We start from the raw sequence: 25,135 nt of genomic DNA, 5'->3' as shown, positions 1-25,135 counted from the left end.
ATATGACCACTCACCTTACAACAACCGTGTTCAGCAGGAGACAGGGCGCCAGCATCGACCTAAATATGTGCGTCAGGCGATCGGCCGAGGAGGTCTTGCGACGAGAGATTGCCGCCATATTGTCGCCTGCAGGTGTCAGTAAGATAAATTTGAATTTGAATTAGAGCCAGAATTTGTTTAGTGACAGACAGGCGAATGCAATTATGTGCACCAACAACCGTGCTCTGCATTTTCACTCCCCCCGGCTGCCCTGAATTTTCCATTTTCATGTTAATAAGGTGCAGGCTGCGCGCCATTTGCATACTTTCATTTACACGTCTTATCGTTATTATCAAAAAGCGCACGATGTCTATTTAAATGCTAAACCACCAGTTTACCCTTGCAGAGGGTATTATTCTTTCATTAAGAAATTTGCAATGGAGTAAATAATTTTTATACCCGTTACTCGTAGAGTAAAAGGGTATATTGTATTCGTGCAAAAGTATGTAACAGGTAGAAGGAAGCGTTTCCGACCCCATAAAGTATATATATTCTTGATCAGGATCACTAGCCGAGTCGATCTAGCCATGTCCGTCTGTCCGTCTGTCCGTCTGTCTGTCTGTCTGTCTGTCTGTCCGTCTGTCCGTATGAACGCTGAGATCTCGGAAACTATAAAAGCTAGAAGATTGACATTTTGCATGCAGATTCTAGGAGTTCCTACGCAGCGCAAGTTTGTTTCAAAAGGGTGCCACGCCCCCTCTAACGCCCACAATCGCATATATACGATTTTAAAAATTTCAATATTTTGGAAAAGTAAAAATGCAGTTTTATTGTGTTTATCAATACCTATCGAAATGTAGAAGAAATTTTTTAAATCGGACCATTCGTTAAAAAGTTACGGCGGATCAAAGTTTTTCTCCATCTCTTTCGCACTCCCTTTAGCTGAGTAACGGGTATCTGATAGTCGGGGCACCCGACTATAGCGTTCTCTCTTGTTTTTATTTTATGTTTTCTTGATCACCAAATAATGCCGATTAAAAATAGCCATATCCTTCTGGGCAACTATTCTCTATAGCTTTCTTTATTTTCATGGCTTTTGAATTCCCTCACTCTGTGGAATAACTTTTTTAATATATTAGAATATTCGTTATATTTCGCTAAAGTCCAGTTCCTTTATTACACTAGCTTTACGGAAAATTCTGTTAAAGCTGGACTCATGGATCACAAAAAGTCAATAGAAACTGTTTTCGATAGCACACTTTTTTTTATTTTTTAATAACAATTGTTAAATTTGGTTGCATATCGCCTTATAATTTCCTTTTTATCAACCTAATCAAGGCAGTTTTTGTTTCGTTCTTAAGTCAATAACGCCAGCGCAAGCGTGACAAATATTAAAAATGTTATTTTTGAATCTTCAAAACTCTAAAAAATCCGCAAAAGGGCTTTCCAATAAATTAAGCAAGACGCGTATGGCTGAGATTAATAAAAATAAGATTTATGATAGATTTTTATAAATTTTTTTTTTTAGCTCGAGATATAAATAAAAAACGAAAGAGCAAAAAACTTTTCTTCAAAAACTCCTAAAAAAACGTATTCAAAGTTTGTTATCTTTATTTTATTTGATTAGGGGTTCAACTCCACTATTATAATTTGAAAGACATATTTTTATACCCGTTACGCGAGTAAAAGGGAAGATTTTCCGACCCCATAAAGTATATATATTTTTGATCAGGGTCACTGGCGGAGTCGATCTAGCCAAGTCCGTCTGTCCGTCCGTATGAACGCTGAGATCTCGGAAACTATAAAAGCTAGAAAGTTGGTATTAATAACACTATGCAGCATCAAAAATTTACCTCGATGGATGCTATATTTTTGGATTCGTTACGAATTCCCAATATAAACTGCGTTTTCCAAAAAGTTCCCCGACGCAAGGATTCTTAGCAAAAGGACCTCAAAGTTCGAAAAATGGTGAAATTGGCAAACTTTGCGGAGCTCTGAGAGGCAAATGGATGCATGGTTTGATTCGATGTTAATGTTTTTTAAAAGATACACTCTTTATCTTTCAAACCCCATACTTAGAATAATTTTAGGTTTTTTTTTAAAGGAGAAACAAATTTTAGAAAACATAGTCAAAAAACATAAATGCATACAGCTGCGGTCAAAATAGTAGTAGTATTGCCGCCCTGTGTTTTTAAGGGTTTGATGTTGTCACTTTTTTTATCCAATTAGTCTAATAGTAAAATTATAATCAATACAATATTACCGGGAAAAGACCAATTACAACAACAAACTTTTAAATAAACAGGCGGCAACACTACTACTATTTTGACCGCAGCTGTATGTTTTTAAGTTTTTTGACTATGTTTTCTGGAATTTATTTATGCCTTAAAAAAAATCCTAAAATTATTCTAAGTATGGGGTTTGAAAGATAAAGAGTGTATCTTTTAAAAAACTTTAACATCGAATCAAATCATGCATCCATTTGCCTCTGAGAACTCCGCAAAATTGGGAAATTTCAGCATTTTTCAAACTTTGAGGTCCTTTTGCTAAGAGTCCTTGCGTCGGGGCACTTTTTGGAAAACGCAGTTTAACTTGGGAATTCGTAACGAATCCAAAAATATAGCATCCATCGAGGTAAATTTAAAAAGCACTAAAAATGCTGCACAGTGTAATGTATGCTCTTGGGCTTCCTACGCAGCGCAAGTTTCTTTCATCAAGGTGCCACGCCCTAACGGCCAAATTGTCTTAAACGTTTTTAAAATTTGTCTGGCGGCCACATCTTTTAAAGTTTTAAAAATGCAATTTTATAGTGTTTATTAACACCTATCGAAATGTATAACATATTTTTCATTAAAAAGTTATGCGCAATCAAAGTTTTATATCTCCGTCTTCTTCGCACTGCTAGCCAAGTCAATCATATAGTGGGACTACTATATACTTTCGCTTTTATATCTGTTTAGACTTTTTATATTGGTTTCTGGCCAGTTTCCCTATGTCGCTTAACCATTTATTTATCGTTTACTTTACTTTAGCGCTGATGAAAAGCATATACTTTATAGGGTCGTAAATGTCTCATTCAATGCGTTGCAACATTCTGACTGGAGTTCTAATGCGCTCTGGAAGGGTATAACAGCCTGCAGAAATTAAATTCCTTTCACTTACCTTTCGAGACAAAGACGTAGATGCTCGCCGGCTCCGTGTTGCTGGCCGAGCAGGTGTAGTTGCCAGAGTCGGTGATCTGCGGCTCCCTAATAATCAGGCGGCTCTGCGTGCGGGGTCCCGGGGTCGTCTCAATGGTTATGTCCCGCCGGGAGTCGACGTAGTTGATCAGACGATCATTCTTTTGCCAGTACACGTACTGCGGTGGTGTCGGACTCTGCGCCGAAGAGGTGACAGGTGGATCAGTGGCTTTCTTTTTGAAATCACCTCTCGACTTACCTTTTCAATAATGCAAACCAAATTGATTGTTGAGCCCATGTCGACATGCAGCTCGCCGGAGCCCAGTATGAATGCCTCCGGCACGACCACTTGAAGATTCACAAAGTGGGAAATGATGCCAGTCGGCGTCGAGACCTGTGTGTTGGTGATGGTTTTTGTGATAGTAAGTCCGGGGAAAGTGGAGAACGCCCAGCCGGAGAGTGGAAAGAGCAAGTGTGGCAATTGAGTGCGATTGGTATTCGTAATCATCTCGAATCTTAATGCTTCAGTAAACTGCGAGCAGGAATCACCCCTCCCTGCCGGCTCGGAAAAATCGTTGCGAGTGCAAGAAATGTTGCACTCATTGAAATGCAAATCAAACAATTTCAATTTGGCACGCAAAAATGAAACAAAAACGAACGGATTCTATATAAGTGGAGCGCTTCCTACACGTCTCAACTCGAAGCTCTTCTCCAAAATATCCGGCAGGCAGCGATTGCAGCTGCAGTCTCTCCGGATCCGGATCCGCTGCCGCAGTGGAGTAGGAAAATAATCATTTCGGCATATTTGCATGCAGCTCTCGTTTGCTGCTCAGCTTCATAGTCCATATTCCCCGTATTCCGGGGTCCTGAGTCCTGAGTCCTAAGTCCATAGTCCGAAGACGGGAGACCGGAGTCCGGAGGGGTCGTTGCCCGACCCACTGACTCTGAGCCCGACTGGTTTGTTCTGGCATGCGGCTTTTCATATTGAAATTGCATGCAAACAATTTTGAAATTGAAGCTACGTTTCTGAAATTGCACTCCGCTCCCCCGCCTTCCCCCATCCCATCCAAGCAGTCAAAGCAGACCGAGTGGCACTTGTGCTGCTGCACAAACAGAGTTACTGTCAAGTGTCCATTTCAGCAGTGTCTAACTTTGTTGCTTTTCGGTTAGTTGTCTTCCCTTCCCCTTTCCCGATCCCCTCTAAGCTGTTTTTCCCTGTCCCCGACCCCGGGCACGACCTTTCCCTATTTGCATTCGCATGACTTTCGGGCTTACTTGTGCATTACTTTGCCAGGCTGCAGCCCCTCGTCCTTGCTGGAGTCCGCATTTATCGGAGCTCGGTTTATCAGGACCAGTGTCCTGGCCAGATCCGTCGCAGCCTGCTGGCTGACAGTCACACGTTTTCGGCTGGCCGCACAGTCCGACTTGTCAATGTCACCGGCCCAATCCCAATTGGACTCCCCATCGGACTCAGATTCGGATCGGCATTCGCTTTTGAAGCTCCCTGGCCAACGACAGCTGACCAGGAGGCCGAGGGCCGGGGGCAGCTGCCTTAAATCGAACCTTTGCATATACTACTTCATTTGCATTTTACAATTAAATCATGCACAGGCGAACAAATCGACGTGACGTGAAATCAGCGAAAAGCAAAAGCCCGAAAACCTCAATACAACGTTCACACAAGGGGAGTGCAGGGAGGCGAAACGAGAGCATATGCAAATGCACTTTAGTTTATTTCAACTGCGTCGCATGCATAAAATATGGAGCCATCATTCCGGGCACCGCCCCCCGGTTGCCTCCCACTCCCACTCCCACTCCCACTCCCGCTTCCACTCCCAGTCCCACTCACCTGGCACTCGTACATGCCGTGATCCCGGCGCTGCACAAACTTTATCTGCAGCGTCCACATGTTGGATCCGGGCGTGTGCAGTATCGCGAAGCGCTCGTCGTTCGTGTAGAGCTGGGCGCCCGACGACAGGATGTGCCAGTCCCGGCGGCGGATCCAAGAAATTTGATTCTGTTGACGAAAGCCAATGCCGAGCGCGTTATTAACGAGCGGGCAAATTGGTAATCGAGTGTTGTACACACAGATAATTAATAGCACTGCAAGTAGGCAGTACAAACAGCTCAGAGCAGCTCATGCAATTAGTGAAACATGCGGATATTTCTCGAAAAGTAATTAAAAAATGCTCAAAAGTCCCACCGCTGCAACCACCACCGCACCACCAATGTCCGTGCATGTTGCATGCTCTGCGGGTGGTTTGGCGGGATGCTCGGTGGATTAAATTACGACATTGGCCTACAAGTGGAAAAACTATTTTTAATGTATCTAGCAGGTGCACACTCGAAGCTAAACCAGCTTTGAGCAACAAAACTAACGACACAAATATTATTATTATATTATATTATTAATATGTTTTTATTTATTTTTATCAATTTATAATGTCGGACCGTGAGCATCAAAGTCAAGGCATACACAAACTACAATTTGTGGTTGATAGATAGGGGTGAATTCAAGCATATTTCATATCAATAAAGAGCCTATATGATTAATATCTCAAACAAATAATTTATATAGTTTACAACAGTTATGTCATACAAATTAAAAATATTCTATTTTAAAATACCGAATTTTAATCAAATAATGTAAAATAAGATAAACATAAGAGCATGTCATGATTTATTAGCATTTCAACACGCGAGGGTGTTCGCAAAATCCGTCCATTTTATAAATAACCTACACATATTGCCCTGATCTAATAAAAAAATAAACATTTTTGAATAATTCGATCTTTAAAAAATTTCAAATTGATATGCACATATTGGCCTGATGATTTGACAAACTTGTTCTATGTGTTCTTCTGTATTTTCACTTGATTTCATACATTTATTATTTTAAATAGATGACAGATCTAATAGATTTCAAAGGGAGAGTACGAATAATATGAAGAAACAATTTTCATTGAATTCTTGGTATAATAATCTTTTTTGATTCAAGGGAACTAAATGTTAACAATTTAAGATGATCTAAGCATATTGGGTTAATCGCGGCCCAATTAATGATGGTTCGGGATATGAACAGCCTAATCCATTGCGTGAGGTACTTAGATGCTTGTTACCAAAACCGAATGTCAAATAATGTGTACTGAAATTGTCATCCCGCCAAACGTTTGCTTTCAACTACAAATTAAGCTCTTGCTCGGCTGTTGTTCGTGCTTGACTGCTTAACAAATTAGACTTTTGCGTGCCGCATTCTGGGAAACAAAAAGGCAAATGAAAATGCCATATAATTAGACAGGGAAACGAAATGAAAATGAAAACGAAAACGCAAATGGGAAAATAGAGCAAAAAACGCAAATACGATATGCATATAGGATTGCAGCAGCAGCTGTGCTCGCAGCAGATCCCGCCCGACTCTGTGCTCTGGGCTCGACTGGAATTCAATTTTGCAGCCACTAAACAAAGCGCTTTCCTATGCTAGGCATGCTTGTGAGGAGAACGGGGATTTGGGGTTTCGGGATTGGGATTGGGATGTGGGATGTGGGCTGTGGGATGTCATACGTAGGGTGTGCTGTGCGGAATAGTACCGGACAGGACGGGGCATTGTGTTTTGGGCAAGTTGAGGAGCAGGGCGTGCACATTGAACAGAACAGAACAGAGGAATGTCGTCGCCGTCGACGACATCGTGGTTCGACGAGGTACAATTAGAGAGACAAAAACAAACCCAATTTACACCCACTCTGTCCACGCCGGAGACCTTGCAGACCAGAAAGGCGGTGCCACCCAGCTGGACGGTTGTGTTGTGCGCCATCAGCTTTTGGAAAGGAAGAATCGGAGAAAAGAAGCAGATAGGAGCAGAGGGGGAGAGAAAAAAAACAAGACAAAAAGTTAAAAGTTCATTTTTTACGACGCAGAAGGAGGTGGGTTTCAAAAGCGAAACGCGCCAAAGTCGCACAATTAGTCAGCAAAACAGCGCCAACCCAGGATCCAGGATCCAGACCGTATAATACATCAGAGTCAGAGCTATCCGGTCAGGACTGGGACGGCGCGAAGAGGTCTGGCGTGGGTTCGGTTGTCTGGCGATTGTGGCGTGCTTGCTATTTGGATAATTAGATTCGAAGCCAGCGCGAATGAATTATAAATAAGCACTAAAGATTAATTAGTCCCAGATCTGAATCGGGCTCGTCCTCGCCCTGCTGGTAATTAGTGTTATACCGGTGAGCGCTGGCTCGATTTGTTCGGCTTCGGCCCTGCTGCATTTTCTTTTTGGCAGTGGCATTAACATATTGATGGTATGGGCGAACTCTTTGGCTGGCGAAACCGGCTATTGTCCTTGCTAAGGCTGCGGACTTGGAGCACGTAGCAGCTGCGTTTGCAGTCGATTCAATTTGAATTTGAATTCGAATAACAGTTCATTGCATTCGGACTGCCGGACGAAGAGGGCAATCTGTCAATGGGACTTACCTCACTGTCCTCGAACATTGGACTGTCGCTCGAGTCAAGACTATTATCCAATTTTGAATCGGCATTTATACCGCCGCGCATCCATAGCTTCTTCCAGTCGTTATCTGTGAGTATTGACTTTTGATCTGAAATCAAAGAAAAGAGCAACCACGAGCGTAAGACAAAGTCAATTGCATAGTGAAGTCACAAATTGTGTTAAAGTTTGGTTGCTTTCCCATCTTCTGACCCCCAAATTCGATTGATGCAATTCGAATGTAATCAGCAAAAAGTGTCTGGGGTGGTGCAGCTGGCAAATGAAAGTGATTGGCCTCGGGACTTGAGCAATCTAATCCCCACTCAGGTCAAATTACCCACATTCCCGCAAACTTCGCTAAAAAGAGCCCCTTCAAATCCTAACCTAGGAAATGGTATAATAAAGCGTTTGATTGATATTGAGGCTCAGCCAGCTATTTGGGATTATTGTCGCTACACGGTATATTGTTACATAACATTATAATACTTGCTTCCTAATTTAATCAATTTGATTATGTATCATAACCACCAGAACGATATGCCATTTATGTACATATTTAGTTTGACTTTATGCATTTAAGCCGAAGTTGTAGTAGTTTTTACAAAAAATATTTTGTTGCATACTTTTTAACACTTCTTACTACTAAAATTCCTTTCACTTTTCAATCAAGTTTTTGAACACTAAGTATAGAAGATAGGGATAGTAAGGAAACCTTTTCGACTCTTAAAATTATATCTAGTAGATTTCAGATTTAAAATGCACATTCTAGTGATGTCTGCTCAGGAGTAATTTAGAAATTATGTTTACAAAGCCTTTCATTGTCAGTGTTTGTAGAGGTAATTTTTGTTCGCGTCATTACTGTGTTAAATAGTATTTAATCTATTTAATCAGAAAGACGTACCTTACCGGAAAATAAAGTATTCCTTCATGATATATTTCATCGATTTTTATACCCGTTACTCGTAGAGTAAAAGGGTATATTGTATTCGGGTATATTGTATTCCTATAAAGTATATACATTCTTGATCAGCATCACTAGCCGAGTCGAATTAGCCATGTCCGTCTGTCCGTCCGTCTGTCCGTCCGTATGAACGCTGAGATCTTGGAAACTATAAAAGCTAGAAGATTGGCCTTTTGCATGCAGATCATTGGAGTTCCTACGCAGCGCAAGTTTATTTCAGGCGAGGACCACGCCCCCTCTAACGCCCGCTATCGCTTATAACTATTTTACAAAATTTAAATATTTCGGAAAAGTAAAAATACAGTTTTATAGTGTTTATTAATACCTATCGAAAGGTAGACCAAATTTTTTAAGTCGGACTATTTGTTAAGAAGTTGTGCGTGATCTCCATCTCACTCGCACTTCCTTTAGCTGAGTAACGGGTATCTGATAGTCGGCGCACCCGACTAAAGCGTTCTCTCTTGTTTTTTTGTAAATTGGTGTAGTTTACTCAACTATACCCGAAATAAACATTTTAATTTGTAATACCCTACTGTTCTATGTGTATATCAAGCTTCGCCACAGTTTATATAAACACTAAAAGGGGAAATAAAACGAGTATAAACGGAAAAGTTGGTCCTCTCAGCAGGTAAGATTTATTTTCGAGAAGCTCTTACTGGCAAACTTGGCAAATAATATTTGCTGAAAGCTTCTGCAACTAAAATCTGTATGCCATTATTGCGTAAGACGAGCGAAGTGGCAATTAATATGCCGGCTCCGGTATTATTAAGAATTCGCTAAGGCTTCTCTTTTAAATTTGAAATTGAGTCAGTTCAGCTGTAGTCGCCCGACGGTTTTTGCTCTAATTAGGAAACTTTGATTGCCCGGGCAACGTGGTCGAGTAGAGCAGCTGACCGTTTGGCATGCAAAATTAAATTTACGCCAGAGTGCGCCACGTTTTTGCGCCAGCTAAGAGGTGGATCGTATATTATTAACTCGCTGAGTGCTTAAATGTTGGGTGTGCTTGGCTGTAAGCGAGAGCCCCCCAGAAGGAGCTTTGTTCAATCAATTGGGCATGTGTAATGCAAAAACTTTAACCAGGACCCTTAGCCTTGGGGGCTTTGCAATTTGTTGTGCGAAAATCGAAGAAGAGATCGAACACAAAATGCGCAGTGTCGTTAGCTGCAAGAAAGCGCGTTGCCACATTGCCCACCTCCGACTGTCGGCTATAAAACACAGCGAAGCGAGCTCACAGCTTTATTGCCTCGTAAATTTTTATAGTTCATACTTTAGGCATGCGTATGCAATGCCGCAGATGTATGTTATCTGTGAGGGTACTGCTCTTGCGTGTGTGGTTCGTGTGCGTCCGTGTATGTGTTCGGATTGTCCCTTGTACGCCGCCATGTTATTTATGTGGTCAAAGTCCGCAGTGCCGTCAAGGAATCGCGGCATTGATTTTAAATTTGCCTTCTTTGCCAGATACTGAACTTATTCAATCCGTCATCGGTCATAGGTCAATTATGCAGAAACCGTAATAATTATCAGTTGGTTTCGTCACGGTGCCACTATAACGCCCTTAATAACACCCACAAGCGTCCCTAGCAGCCGTAAAAAGTGTCTGTAGCCCACACTATTTGTAAAGTGCAAAGGCGATTTTTTATTAATACCAATCGAAGTGAATCGGGCCATCCATTAAAAAGTTATGAGAAAATAATAAAACTGTCGCTAGATGGCGCGCAGTCGCTTTGATGGTAGCTGAGCAACGGGTATCTGATGGTCCAAGTACTGGACTATCGCATTAAAGCTTATACAAAATCTGTAAAGATGTAGACGCCAGGCTTTTTTAAAAGTCCTTCAAAGCGACTGTGGGCGTGCGAGTGGGCGTGGCGCTTGGATGAAAAAAACCAGCGCTGCGTAGGAATATGTGTGATTATTCCCAACCTTTTAGCATTTGTAGTTTCCGAGATCTCAACGTTCATACGGAAAGACAGGCAGACGGACCGACGGTCACGTCACTACCGTGATATGTTTGTTGCAATATATTTCCGAATATGACCCTGCATTCAAATATGAATTTACGATTTCAATAGTCACAGACCCTATAAGATCAAATAGTACGATGTTTTGTGTTTGCGCCTTTTTCTATTATTGAGGCGTATAAAAATCAAGGGCAGACAAAGGCGAGTCCACTTTACTCAAGTCGTCTCAAGACGGCTTTATGACGGGTCAGGACTGTTTTGGGGGTATAAGGAGAAAGCATAAATTGTTTGTACACATACACATTTTTTATCTCTGCATTTGTATGCATGACAGGCATAGACACCACACAAACACAAGGCAAGTGGAAATATATTGGGCATGTTAAGAGGAATTTAAATGTTCAGGCCGAGACACAAAGCCAACGAACTGCTTGGCAGGAAATTTTCGGGACTAAGGTCAAGTGGGTGGGGACGCGGGGTGAGGGCCGAACGCGATAATAGTGAAAAAACACGCACTGCTAATAAAATGGCTCCAACGCATCCTGTTCGACTCTCGGCGAGGCGGTACGTGCGCATGTCAGCTGCCTGCGGCTTAGGCGTGTGAATTATATTATGCCTGAAAGTAGGCAACTGTAATAAAACTTTCGCAAGAAGCGATAGAAAAAGGTCCCCGGCAATGGTCCTCCACGCCCACTGCGTCCCTCGTCCCCCGTCCTCGTCCCCGTCCCCGTCCTCGCGTTCGCTTTCGCTGAGGCTTTCAGTTCGAAATCCATTTCTGGGCTAACCGGATGCCGCAACAAAAGTAGCAAAAACTGGCAATACATAAGTTTCGTTTCGTTCGTCGCATTTTTCATTCCATTTCCCCAAACCTCCCCACACCAAACTGCTTAAAAGCGATAAATAATGAAGTCAGCAAGTGCGGCTGGCATTCTCGCATGTTTATTATTAATAATAAATATTTCTTGTCAATCTCTCGCCCCACGCCCTCCGACCGCTTAAGTTGTATGGCCCACAGTCACGACACATTGGTTATTGTCCTTGTTGTCGGCGATGTTTTTGTTGGAGCTGTAGCCGTGCGCACTTGCCATGTTTCAAATTATTATTTATCTGTTTCAGTCTCAGTCGCTGTCAGCAGTCAGCGCCCTGTCTTTGTCTGCGCCTCCCCGTGCTGCGCGTCGTATACGTAATATTTTAATACCCCACCAATATGTTTGCACTGGGCGTGCTAGTGTGCGAGTGTTAATCCCTAAATCTGCTTAAGTCGACGCTCTTTGCCCGCCAAGTGCTGGAGTGCTTAGCTGTTTTTAAGCTGCCTGGTTCCCCGTGGTCTGACTGCCGTAGCCCGTAGCCCGTAACCCGTAACCCATAACCCGGTCCCAGCCAGCGGGTGAAAGATCTCGCCCCGGCTTTACCTTCCTGCCACTCACACGGCCCCCGAGCTTAATTTTAAAACCGCTAAGCAAATTTGCGAAAAAGCTGACTGCGACGCCGTATCGACCCAGCTTCAAACTCATTTGCGCTTCAGCCTGGGAGCGAGTTTCGGGGAGGGAAAGGTGAAAGGTGGAAGGCTGCCGTTTGTGCCTGATAATGCGCGTGTGGAAGAGCGACCTTGAGCCCAGAGTGGCGCCGTCACACGGACAGACCGACATGTTGCTAAGCTGACTTTGCCCCGAAAGCTTGTCATTCACTTCCAAAATAATGTTTCGGCCAAGTTCTCTGCTGCCAAAGAAGCCGGAAAAATGTGTCTGTGCAAGCCTTTTTCGGTCTGAATAGGATCGTGTTATCAACAGATGATACTTTGGGTCTTCCTCCGCAGAGCCTGACTCACTCGCAAACATCCGAATTGCAAAAATCAGGGCATGAAATTAAGCCGGGAGTAAAGAGCTTCGTCACTCCAACTTCTGAGTTTCACCTCCACCGAGGTTTCCACTTCCACTCTTCCGCAAATACCACGCATATTTTCACACGCCGCGCAGTAACACACCACACTCTCTGGCCCGGTGCGATGTGCACTTTAAAAGTCAATTTAAAAAGTTTTCCCCGACAACGATTTTCAAGCCACAAGTCGTCGCCATAAATTTTCAATTTTTGCACTGTCACACGAGTTGTTTTTTATTTTGGCGTGCCAAGTGTCCCGCCCGCTTTTCTCGGGAGGCTGCGTAATGAGCGGACCGCGCGACTTGATAAGGTGTCGTCGTAGATAGCTTACCGAATAATTTATGCGTAACGCGTTTGGCCTGCGGGAGCGGTGAAAAAGCAAGTCTAAACACAAAGGAAGGCTCGGGCCACGAGAGCAGCAAGAGGACGGCGGCCACTTTGACTTTGCGTGGCGCTCCAGGTCAAAACCAAAGCCGCAAGGGCGGCAACTACGCCGGCCCATCAACAAGGTGGGTCGCCCTTGGCGCTAATCTCTCCCCTGTGTATTTTTCATTATCCTTATTATTTGTGAATGTTACGTGTTGGCCATAACTTAGGCGCTCTAACGATGCGTATACGTGACGTAGGCCACCGCCGGGGAGGGGGGCGAAGTTCTTTGGGTGTGGCTCGCAGCCGGGGAACACCTCTTATTTGAAGTAAATTAGCGGAAGGTCAAAACTCTATGCGCAGCGGATGAAACATTAACGATTGTTTGCACAGCAATTGCCGAAAGCTTTAAATTACTTGGATCCATTGTGATAATTGCTTGAAGCCTCCCCATTCATACTTCCCTGATCCACTTCCGTGCAAGCTCTACTTACTTCGCGCAGCTCGGTTGCATTCCATTTGCGAAATGAATTGCAAACATTCAAATATCCCACCTATAATATTAAGCCACCGCGCCTCTGCAATTGCTGAAAATATTCCGAGCCAAAGTTTAGAACCGCAGGTGCATGCTTAGAGCACCTCCCGCGGAATTAAACGCGGCGGAGACGATAATAAAATTCCTAGCACAATAAATCCGTAAATTGGCAAAGTTTGGCGAAGGCTTTCGGGCCGCGTTAAGGGGCTTTAATTGTGGGCCCAAGGACTGAAACCGAGCACTCGGCCTGCAATGATTTGTTAGCTTCGTGTAAATATTAAAATAAACTGCCGCATACCTAGGCTGGCTATCGGGAGTGTCAGTGGGCCGGACTGGCTGAGCGGTTCGCATAAATTTCGTTTTAATTTACTTAGCACTTTGCTAAGTCCCTGCGAAGCTCTCGCTCTCGAAGAAACAGGCCTAATTAAATTTTAGGGCCAGAAGATAGAAAGCAAATGTGGGGAGGGGAGGGTGAGGGTCATACTGAACGCACCTGGCTCGAGCGTCGTGGCCAGGAGCAGCGTCGGCAGGCAGAGTAGGAGGATGCGGACTTCCATCAGGTGCAAGGGCCGCCGCAGACGCAGCAGCAGCCGTGGAAGGACCATTGGCATTCTTTCTCGCTTCGCCGGGCCCGTTACTTTCCTCTTGCAGCCTCTCCTGCGGCTAGGGCCTACTGTCCACAGCCTATGTCCTGGGCCGCCGGGGGGACTGCCTCATCGATGGGCGGGCGTGGCGTATTGTCTGGCTGGCTTTTGTGGCTGCTTATTAGGGTTAATGGGTTTTTGAATGAACGCGCAGAATCCTTTCAGCTGCGGCAACCACACAATGCCAGCATCTCCGGCGCACATATGCCTCGTCTGTTTGGTGTTGCTGCTGCTGCTGCTATTGCTGTGTAAGTGCGATGCGATGCGGCGCTGATAAATGATGGTGGTCCGATGTGCAGCTCTGCCTTTTTGCCTGTTTTTCTCCGCCTGTCAATGCGTCGTTGTCCTGCGAGCCACAATGCTCCTCCCTGCTCCTCGCGCGCGTCACAAATTTTCAGCTCGTCGCGCGCTTGTTTCTTTCACTTTTTCTTCTCTAGCGCCTGGGTGCGGGAAAAAGTTGCATGCTCTTCATCATTTTTCATGTCACTGCATGTTAGCACATTAAGCCACGTCGGGGTTCGTGTAGCACTGACTGTATCTATCTTGTATTGTGTGGCTGGCAAAAAATTAACACTCGCCTTTTTATGAAATTACATTCAATTTGCTGTAGTGGCTGTTCTGCTCCGCGCCGTCCTCTGCGAAGAACAATGTCAGAAGCGAGGTGCCGATGATGAATCGTTTTCAAAGTAATGTCCTCGGAGGGTCCCTTCTTCCTGCTTCCGGCGATGTGAGCTGAAAGACAGAGGGTAGAGTGGAGGAAGGCATGAATATGAGATGTCCGGGTAAATAACAAATGCTTAGAAATAAGTATGAGCACGGAAGTATAATTGCCTCGCCTAATTACAATTGCAATACCCATGATGAGATACATTCTCGACTTGCTTCCGATTGCTCGGCCCGACCTCACGAACTGTGGGGATTTCTATTCATTTGCATATAAAATGAAATTTATTTATTGTTCGAGCAAATTTGGCACATTATTTATAGGTCAGCGATAGCAGGGAGTCATTTGAGGGGGGCTGAGAAGAGGAAGGCAGGGGATGCAGAGGGCCAGTGGGGCCGAGATTATGCAAAATGGCCGTCCAGTCACCGCTGGAATGGGCCAACAATTGGGCGGACAGGACTGGACACCAGGCAGCAGGACTGAGTCCACGATTTTCCATAAATTTGTATTTATTTGCTCGCACGCGTGGCTGAGTTTATTTAAATTTTATACCCAGACGCATAAAAAGCGAAGGGCTCTGAAAACTTGAGCAAAGTTTTGTAGCTTGTCATAATTTTTATCTGCAGCGCGGACGGATCTTTGTTCTAAGTCTGTCTTTTTTATTATTGCTTTACATTTTACAAGTTTTTATATTTATGGTTCTGCCTATATAGCTGACCCAGAGGCAGCTCTTCAGTTCTGCGGTTTCGCGGACAGCGTTTATTCAACTCGCTGCGCAAATAGCGCTAATGAATCCGAATTTCGCCAAGCGCAGTGCACATAAATTAAAATTGAAATTCGGCCGCAGAATTGCCAAAGCGTTCAGTCATTTTAATTACAGAACTATGTGGCTTTCTGAGCTCGGCGATTCCGAAATTCTGATTTGCTTTGCAGCCCGCAAGTACGCCATGGTATTTAATTAACGCCGCTGCTCTCATTCTCATGGACAAACATTAGCAAATGTCATGCAGCCCGAATTTATGGCACACTCGTGTACAATTCATTTAAATTGATAATACCGTGTGGGCGGACTTGGGCGGCAGCTAGTTGTTATTTGCTGCCACTTTGCTTCTTTCGTTCGCATATCGCATCGCAGCAAATGCAGCAGTTTAGAGTAATTCGGAGAGTAAATGTCATGCCAGAGGAATGCTTGTTTATGTATCTGTGCGCTCAAAGTGCGAGTGTGTGTGAGTGTGAGTGCCGTTCTACACAACTATGCACTTAAATGCAGTCACGTACACACACAGCGACGTACGTATTATTATCTTGACACAATGGTGCCATAAAACTTAAAGACCCCCCAGCTGTTTTGCCTTTCCTTTGCCTTTGCTGTTGCTATTGCCTTTGCCTTTGCCATTGCGAGGGCAAGCGCTGAAGGACATGGCATTTGCCTTCGCCTCCTTCTGACCCACCCCTCCCCACCACTTTATTTTCTTTTTGTTTTCGTTTCTGCTTCTGGCTCTGCCTCTCCTCCGTCCTTTCCTTTCATTCCACTCGCACACTGCATATGCGCATTTGTGTGCACTACACACTCACACTCTCGAGAAGCCATCCTGCTTATGGTGCTTTCTTTCTTCTGGTTCTTTGGAGGTTATATGGAAATTGTAATAAGTTGCAAACCGAAAAAGCTGATGTCATGAGGTTAGTTGCTGTGGCTCGAGTTTCAAGCGACAATCATGTGCTTTCCCTTTGTGTTTTGTCATGTTTCGTTTCGTTTTGTTTTGTTTTGTTTTGCCATTCCTGGCTGCATGGCTGCTTGGCTGCTGACCTCATACTTCATTTTGTAGCTTTTGTTTAGCCCGTCATCTGACTAGGGCTCAAGCTCGGGAGCTCAGCTCGACCGTGTTGCATAATGCACTGCGATGGTGCGTTGAGCCCGGCCATATTGTTATTGCTGTCGGCTGTCCAGGCCGGCGGAAGTGCAGCGGAATGCCGACTTGCTCAGCTCGCACACACGCCAGCTCCAAGCTGAGAGCCCGAGGAGCATGCATAATTAAGTGTTTTAAAGGACTGTGTATTATTGTTGACAGTAATTGCGAATGGCAATAAATAATTCAAATGATTATTCGGGGATTTGGACAATAACTGACGGCATAGGAAACTAAAAGCTGGCACCACGGCGTATGATTGATATGAATCGCCAAGTGCCCCAGCTGCCTGCAAGGCTTTGGGGCTCAGTTAGATCAAATCGCAGTACATTATTACTTACAAGCAAACAATCGATTGGTAAAATTAACCAATATAATTGTATAACTGTTCGAAACCAACATACTGTAAATTTTACCCACACTCATAGAAATTTTCCGGTAAAATCGCCCTAAAAACAAGGAAAATCGCCCTAAAACGGGGGTCAATGGCGACTAGGCAACAAAATTAGGGCAAATTGCCCTAAAAATACGGGTGAATTTGTCACACATTTAGGGCGATTTTTCGTAGATCTAGGGCGATTTTTCTATTTTCAAAGCTAATTGCCCTAAAAATAGGAAATGAGACCCTTACACTAAAGGCAGTTTCCTTTAAATCCAGGGCGATTTTTCTGGACTTATAGGCGAATTGCCCTGGAAATCGGAAAAAATACCTTTAAACTAAAGGCAGATTTTCATAAATCTAGGGTGTTTTTCTGGATTTTAGGGCAAATTGCCCTAGAAATATGAAAAAATATTCTGAAACTAAAGGCAGATTTTTATAAATTTAGGGCGTTTTTCTGGATTTATAGGCGAATTGCCCTAAAAAAAGCAAAGTGCTCCCCAAAATTTCCCGGCTTTTTTTCATAAATAAAAATACGATTTCATTATATTTTTTTTGTTTTTTTTATATTTTTGTTTGTTGTCATTTACACAATTTCTACTTATATACATTTACATACTTTTCTACTTATTCTTATTGCTAAAAGAATTACATCGATCTTAAAAATAATGTTTTGGCTTAATGTATTTTTTGGTCCTTAGGTTTTGTGCTTCCGCAGGAGGGAATTTTAGGTCTTTTAAGGTTTATTACAATAAGTACTGATTATCAAATTTTACTTCTAATTGAATGCATAGAAATAATACTTTTTTTTGGAATGAACAGATTGTTTCTTTAAAATAGTTACAGTTTTAAGGTTTTATAATCCTTCAAGAGTTCGGATAAAGCTTTACCTTTCTTATCAGACTCTAAATGAATTTCATAAAACATTTTTTGGATAAATGTCGTGGTTTAAAACAAAAAATATTTTGAAGCACACATCAATACTTTTCAATAAGGTTGGCATTCTATAAATAAACCTCTGATAGGTAAACTGGAAATTCACCAAGGTCAAAAAGGGCTTGTTCCCACGTTGCAGCTGAATGGTTGCAGTTTCGGCTTTCCGGATTAGCAATTTTCCGTCAATGCCTTTAGATGTGTTTGCAGTTCCCCAACAGTAGCCTTCCAAACCAAGAAACGGCTTCGCGGGTCCGCAATGGTGTGCTTCACGTTCTTGCTCCCGCCGTCCTTTTTTGTCATTGCTGTCGCACCAACACTGAATGGATCGCAAGCCAAATTAAAGTTGATTGTATCTCTATTAAATAAAAACAGTCTATTTATTGAATGAGAAAAGAAAAAGAGAAAAAGCACATACCTTCAGCGTGGCTTTCCAAAGATTTGAGCAGTTTTATTCCCTTACTTTCGCTTTTAAAAAGTGCGAAAAGTGGTTTGCGGAAGCTGGATCTCAAAGACGTTCTCAATCTAAAACAAGAAATAAAATTGTTAGAAATTAATATAAAAATGCACTACTAACAGTCAGAATTTTCATTTAGCCTGCGATTGCGTTTGCTGCTACTTCTGGAAAAAAGAAGCAACAAAAGCAAATTTCGGTTACTGACGAAATGACGCAATAGAAATTTGGGGGTTATTTTGGCATATGCACTTGTGAATGCGGTTTGTCCGGTGCATAAATACAGATTTCTGGTAAATATATACATCTGTAAAAAATGTGTGTATTCTGTTGCATCATCTTTTTACCTTAAGCATTATTTACATATACACATACATACAGTGGCGGACAAAAGTCTACGGACGACCCCCTTTTTGGGAGTTCTTCCACTCCTATTGCTTTTACGGGAAAAGTAATGATGCAGTTTTGTTCTTAATGTTATTAATATACAAAAACCAAAATTTTATTCTTATTCATAAAAAACTTTAAAAGTTACAGACGAAAATCTAAAAAATGGCATTGACAAAAGTCTACGGACGATTTTTTACATAGAACTTTCAAAATTTTCGCTCCAAAATTACCCAAACCTGCTCTATAATTTGCATGCCCAGGCCTTATGGTGGTGAAAACAATTGCCGAAAAGCATAAAACAGCAGCTATTTCTTAAGGATATGCGCCGTATGCTTAGGATCATTATCCTGTTGGTAGATCGAGATGGTTCCGAGGCATTATTTGTCCATAGATGCCTTCAAATTATGTTCAAATATGGTCTTATACTCAGAACGAACCATAATACCCTCGACGATGACCAAATTTCCTCATCCCGAGGCTTCAACTGATCCCCACACCAAGGCTTCCCTACCATACTCCCACCACAGTACTAATTTGGACCGTAAAGCACTTCGGTGGGAGTGACATGGCGTGGGGAACAGTTGAAGCCTCGGGATGAGGAAACTTGGTCATCGTCGAGGGTATTATGGTTCGTTCTGAGTATAAGACCATATTTGAACATAATTTGAAGGCATCTATGGACAAATAATGCCTCGGAACCATCTCGATCTACCAACAGGATAATGATCCTAAGCATACGGCGCATATCCTTAAGAAATAGCTGCTGTTTTATGCTTTTCGGCAATTGTTTTCACCACCATAAGGCCTGGGCATGCAAATTATAGAGCAGGTTTGGGTAATTTTGGAGCGAAAATTTTGAAAGTTCTATGTAAAAAATCGTCCGTAGACTTTTGTCAATGCCATTTTTAAGATTTTCGTCTGTAACTTTTAAAGTTTTTTATGAATAAGAATAAAATTTTGGTTTTTGTATATTAATAACATTAAGAACAAAACTGCATCATTACTTTTCCCGTAAAAGCAATAGGAGTGGGTGAACTCCCAAAAAGGGGGTCGTCCGTAGACTTTTGTCCGCCACTGTATATGTATACTCTTGTTAATGTTCTTACTTTGTTCTGCCACACTTCCAAACCTCTACATCTGGACCGCTGCTTCCAGTCAAATCTTTTTAAGTTTCAGCTGCATTTTCCTCTGTTACAGATATGTAAATTCAATTAGTGATTAATATCCAAATTGCACAATTATATATGTATGTACTCACCAGAAAACTGAGAAAGAATCGCCTCCCAAGTCCTTTAATAGCGTTTACATTTTTCACTTTTTCACAAACACGTCTTTCGCCGCTAAGCGCCCGAAAAATTATGACAAAGTCTAGACAATGCAACTCTTTCTACCCCCACCCTTGCCACTGCAACGGACGAAAAGTAGCAAAGAAGAAGAAAAAGGGTGGACTTCTCTAAAGTCAAATGCGCTCAGCATCAAAATTCATAGAAAAAGGTCCGCCCTAATATACACACACATTCACTTGTTTTGACCTGCCAACCACACACACATACACACATATTACATATGTATCCATTAATTGCGTCTTAGAATTTCGTTTGACTCTTCCTTGTTTTTAGGGCAATTTCAGAACATATTTTTGGCTATTTTGTTCTGCGTTTTAGGGCGATTTCGCCCTAAAAAGAAGGAATTACTTTTGGAGTCGACTCATAAAAATTCGCCCTAAAAAACAGGACAAATTTGCGTTTTTGAAAAAACCAACCCTAAAAAATATTTTCCATGGCGATTTTTCGTAACTTTAGGGCTAGCCACCCGTATAATAAGAAAATTTTTCGTAGTTTTAGGGCGACCTCGGTTTTAGGGCGACTTTTCTAGTATTTAGGTAAAAATTTCTATGAGTGCACCAAATAGCAACAAAACACACACAACTGACTATTTATACCCGTTACTCGTAGAGTAAAAGGGTACATTGTATTCGTGCAAAAGTATGTAACAGGGAGAAGTAAGCGTTTCCGACCCTATAAAGTATATATATTCTTGATCAGGGTCACTAGCCGAGCCGATATAGCCATGTCCGTCTGTCCGTCTGCCTGTCTGTCCGTAAATGAAGCAAATGATCCACGCCCACTCTAACGGCCACAATCGCTTGCGAAGCTAAGGCCCGTGTAGCCGCCACATGTTTGTACCCACCCAAAAATGGTTCATTAATTAAAGTTATGAATGCTATGCTCATGGATATGGATATTTGATAGTCGGGGCACCAAATTTAGCGTTCTCTCTTGTTTCTTACTCGTGATGGGGTCTAGCGCGTACTGCGCACTGCGCACACACTGTTTCAGGATTTTAGTTTCTCATTAGGAGGGAGTTGGCTTCTGGCATTCGTTATTAATGCGATTACCGCGGCAAGTGGGCAAATTAGATAATTATTACGGCTAACTCTGGCCTCGGCCAATGGATTGCATTTGTCGCTGCCCGCTCCGATGGCGTCGAATTGGAACGGTTATGGGCCTGGTCCAAGCTATTTATGTCGGATTGCAATACGAATGCCATAAATGCGGCAGAAAGCCATAACAATGTCCATTTTGTGGCTGAATTGTTGGTGGGCGAATGTACAGCTTCTAGAGACCTGCCCCACCCACTTAGCCCACAAATTCAAATGAAAATGACGCGTTACGCATTTTGATTGCACTTGAGTGCTTGCATAAAAATGAACATTATATAAATTTCCCCCTTAAAGTGCGGACAATGTAGTTACATGTAGAAATTCCATGTCTCGTATCAATGTATATGTATGTGGGCATTTTGCATCTCTCGTGTACGGGTAATTGTTTTGCGCACGTTTCCGTTTCCGCTGCGTTGCACTTGAATGCCCTTAATTTGCCCTATTTTTATTTACAGTTATCTCCATCGGCCTTTCTGTCTCTAATAATTGACGGATTAAAAATAAGAATTGACTTAAATGCACGATTTATAAAAATGTACATACAGTCATGAAAAAAATAATCTATCTGGATTGCAATGCTCTTTAAATATTTATTTGTAAAACAAAGAAAACTCCTTACTAACAAAAACAAGAAAGGAAGCTAGCTTCGGCCAGCCGAGGCTTATATACCCTTGCAGATCATTCCTTTTAACTTACAAATCGCCAAAATGTTTAATTTCGTATTATGTTGATATTATTTTTTCTATCCTTCCCTATGGCAGCTATATAATTCCCCGGTGGTGCGATCTACGTCAATAAGGCTATTGGCAGCTCTAGCAGCAGAATTTGATATGCAAATTCATCAAATGGACGTCATCACTGCTTACCTCAACGGCGAGCTAGAAAAAAAGGTGTACATGAGTGTTCCCGATGACGTCATGGAGTTTGCGCGGCGACTAAAAGCAGACCCATTGGATCCACACAGATTGCAGGTGATCCCAAAATTGTGGCTATGGCAAATGAGATGACCGCAGGAGAAAAGAGAGCCACAAATCCCACATGGCTAATAAAAAAGGCGCTCTATGGATTACGGCTATCAGGTTTGCGCTGGTACTACAAGCTCACCGAAAAACTTAAAGAAATCGGATGCGCGCCAACGAAACGGGATCCATGTTTTTTCGCAAAGAGAGAAGGGCACAACATTTTGTTCATTTGTCGACGATTTATTGCTAGCCACAAATCACCCAAAATGGCTTATTCAAGCGAAAGATCAATTAAGCAAGGCGTTTGAAATGAAGGATATTGGCCCTGTTAAAAACTGTTTGGGTATTGAATTAGATCAAAACTAGCAAAAGCGTACCGTTTCAATGTCACAGCAAAAGTACATTGATATAGTTTTGAAGAGATTCGGAATGGTTGATTGCAAACCTGCTGCAACTCCAATCGAGGCAAAGTGCTCACTTAAACGACCGGAACGACCAAACGAAAATGAAATGGAAGGATACCTTGTTTAATACCAATGTTTAATTGGCACTTTAATGTTTATTTCAGTTATGACTCGACCAGACATTCTTGCAGTGCACTTCTTAAGTCAGTTTAACTCGAGCTACAATTCTAGTCACTGGAAAGCAGCTAAGCGAATTCTTCGATATCTACGCGGATCGAGGAACCTGGGACTACTTTTTCAAGGCCAGAAGATTTGTACGGCGTTGTCGACGCAAACTGGGGCGCAAACTTAACCGATCGGCGCTCATACTCAGGCCAGGCGTTTATCCTATCAGGTGCGGCTGTGAACTGGGAGGCACGCAAGCAAAGGACCGTGGCACTATCCAGCACGGAGTCTGAAATTCAGACTCTGAATATCTGGAAATGTCTAGCGCAGCCAAGAAAGCTGTGTATTTAAAGGCACTCCTCAATAGTCTAGACTGTCAAGAATCGAAGCTAGCTTGTTTAGAATACATTAAAATATATTTTGATAATAAAGTAGCAAGAAGTTATTGTCCCACGTTGAAATTGGTAGGGATTTCATTGTTATACCAATATGCATTTTTATACCCGTTACTCGTAGAGTAAAAGGGTATATTAGATTCGTGCAAAAGTATGTAACAGGTAGAAGGAAGCGTTTCCGACCCAATAAACTATATATATTCTTGATCAGGATCACTAGCCGAGTCGATCTAGCCTTGTCCGTCTGTCCGTCTCTCCGTCTGTCCGTCTGTATGAACGCTGAGATCTCGGAAACTACAAAAGCTAGAAGGTTGAGATTTTCCACACATATTCTTAAGCTTCCTACGCAGCGCAAGATTATTTCAGTCGAGTGCCACGCCTCTCTAACGCCCACAATCGCCCACTAACGATTTTAAAATGTGTCTGGCGCCCACACCTTTAAAGATGTCCGAGAAGTATAAATGCAATATTGTTGTGCATATTCATACCTACCGAAATGTAGAAGACATTTTTCAAATCGGACCATTCATTAAAAAGTTATTCGCAATCAAAATTTCTATATCTATCTCCCTCGCTCTCCCTTTAGCTGAGTTACGATTATTAGTCGGGACACCAACCCGAGTACAGCGTTCGCACTCCCTTTAGCTGAGTGACGGGTATTAGATAGTCGGGACACGAACCCGACTATAGCGTTCTCTCTTGTTCTTATTAGTTTCACCTAAATGGGAACCGTCGTTCTTCCGGAAATCATGAAGAACGAAAACTGTTCGCCTAACATTATTTAAAGAATAATAACGAACGACTGCTTTGTTTTTTATTGTTGTATTAAATTATGCAGAAAATTATGGAGGTTCCATGACGAAACTTTCAGGGACCAACAAGAGTTATGTATTGTACATTATATAATGTATAATAGTATATATTATTTTTTTATAAAAATTAAAACGGCCGATTTGCAGAAATCCGCGATTGAAAATTTTGTTTTTAAGTTTAGACTATATTTTGCACTGGAACCATTGTGGGTGATATTTTCATCTGAAAGTTTGTCAAAAATTTGATTTTTTTTTTTATTTATTTTTTACCCCACGTAATTAAAGTTATAAATTAATTTAACAAAAAAAGCGTCGCCATATCTTCGCATCAGTCAAATAGATTTTTTTTACCTTTTTTTTAAAAATTATTTTTAAATGATGTAAAATCGTGATAAAACTTAGATATTGTTTTGAGACCATTAAGAAAATCTCCATACGTTTCTCTTGAAGGATCTTTTACATAGATTGTTTACACAAATGTTTTCAAGAAACGCGCTAATAAGAAAGTCCTGGCAACCGTACTCCAAACTAATTTTAGGTTTTATATGGAATGTTGTGTAAATTAGAAAAGTAACATAAATATCTGGATGCTGAAATCAATGATTTGGTTTGTATATTCTAATTAAGTGCAAGCACTAACACTAAGAAAATAACTAAACTATAACTATAATTACTATAACTATTACTTTGTTTATACGATGCAGAATTCACGCTATCATTTCACGCTTTCGGCCGATTCGTGTCTGTATAAACGCCATTTCGTGAATTCGGCAACACATGAAAGTTGAGTATGATTTCAGCCTAAAAGCGTGATTTGGTGATAAGCAGATCTGGTAACTCTTTAAAAAATGATCGGCGCTGCCACGTCGCTAGAAATTGAAAGCTCTTCATAGGCTATTTCTCTAGAAATTATCACCTACTTTTACCGGTCCGGCATCCCTATCAGCTGAGAGTAAATAAAAGCATGAATTCTCGGCTGTCGTATAAACAAGGGTTATTTCTAGATCGCGCTTTTAAGAAATCGTGAATCTCATCGTATAAACATAGTATATAATTTATGAATCTCTGTATTCACAACGTTTTCATCGGTGCAGAGTTTAGGACGCTTAATTTTTGTAGATCAAATTTGTTGTTAAATATGAAAATGGCTGACTCACAGACCTATCATTGATTGCCGCTTTCGTACGAGGGATTGGCAAGTAAACCAAAACTCACAATCGCCGTGGGTGCAAGTGTGTATGGCAAACTTG

General features: G+C 42.1%; 1 protein-coding gene and 1 long non-coding RNA gene across 10 annotated transcripts in view; both read right to left on the bottom strand.

Annotated features, from left to right (window-relative positions):
* dpr12 (defective proboscis extension response 12) overlaps nt 1-25,135 on the bottom strand; it is a 105,676-nt gene that overhangs the window by 2,207 nt on the left and 78,334 nt on the right. For 3 of the 9 annotated variants that reach the window (XM_070213142.1, XM_044392685.2, XM_044392686.1), the window contains 7 exons: nt 13,827-14,709; nt 7,623-7,747; nt 6,883-6,972; nt 5,008-5,175; nt 3,418-3,552; nt 3,142-3,355; nt 15-126 (listed from right to left, as the gene is read on the bottom strand). In XM_070213142.1, the coding sequence (XP_070069243.1) occupies nt 15-126; nt 3,142-3,355; nt 3,418-3,552; nt 5,008-5,175; nt 6,883-6,972; nt 7,623-7,747; nt 13,827-13,944 (962 nt within the window). In that variant the 5' untranslated portion in view covers nt 13,945-14,709. Of the gene's footprint in view, nt 1-10; nt 127-3,141; nt 3,356-3,417; nt 4,958-5,007; nt 5,176-6,882; nt 6,973-7,622; nt 7,748-13,826; nt 14,710-25,135 lie in introns of those variants that run through there. The other 6 variants (XM_044392689.2, XM_044392690.2, XM_044392691.2 and 3 more) reach the window with 6 other exon arrangements.
* LOC138912409 (uncharacterized) lies at nt 17,983-20,058 on the bottom strand. Its single transcript, XR_011417947.1, has 4 exons — nt 19,963-20,058; nt 19,811-19,892; nt 18,279-18,385; nt 17,983-18,218 (listed from the first exon to the last, which is right to left on the bottom strand). It is a non-coding gene; the product is annotated as an uncharacterized lncRNA (long non-coding RNA).

The sequence above is a fragment of the Drosophila takahashii genome, chromosome 2R, assembly GCF_030179915.1.
Source record: "Drosophila takahashii strain IR98-3 E-12201 chromosome 2R, DtakHiC1v2, whole genome shotgun sequence".
Lineage (NCBI taxonomy): Eukaryota > Metazoa > Arthropoda > Insecta > Diptera > Drosophilidae > Drosophila > Drosophila takahashii.
The sequence above is the reverse complement of the archived record's forward strand: the minus strand, read 5'-3'. Positions and strand labels throughout refer to the sequence as shown.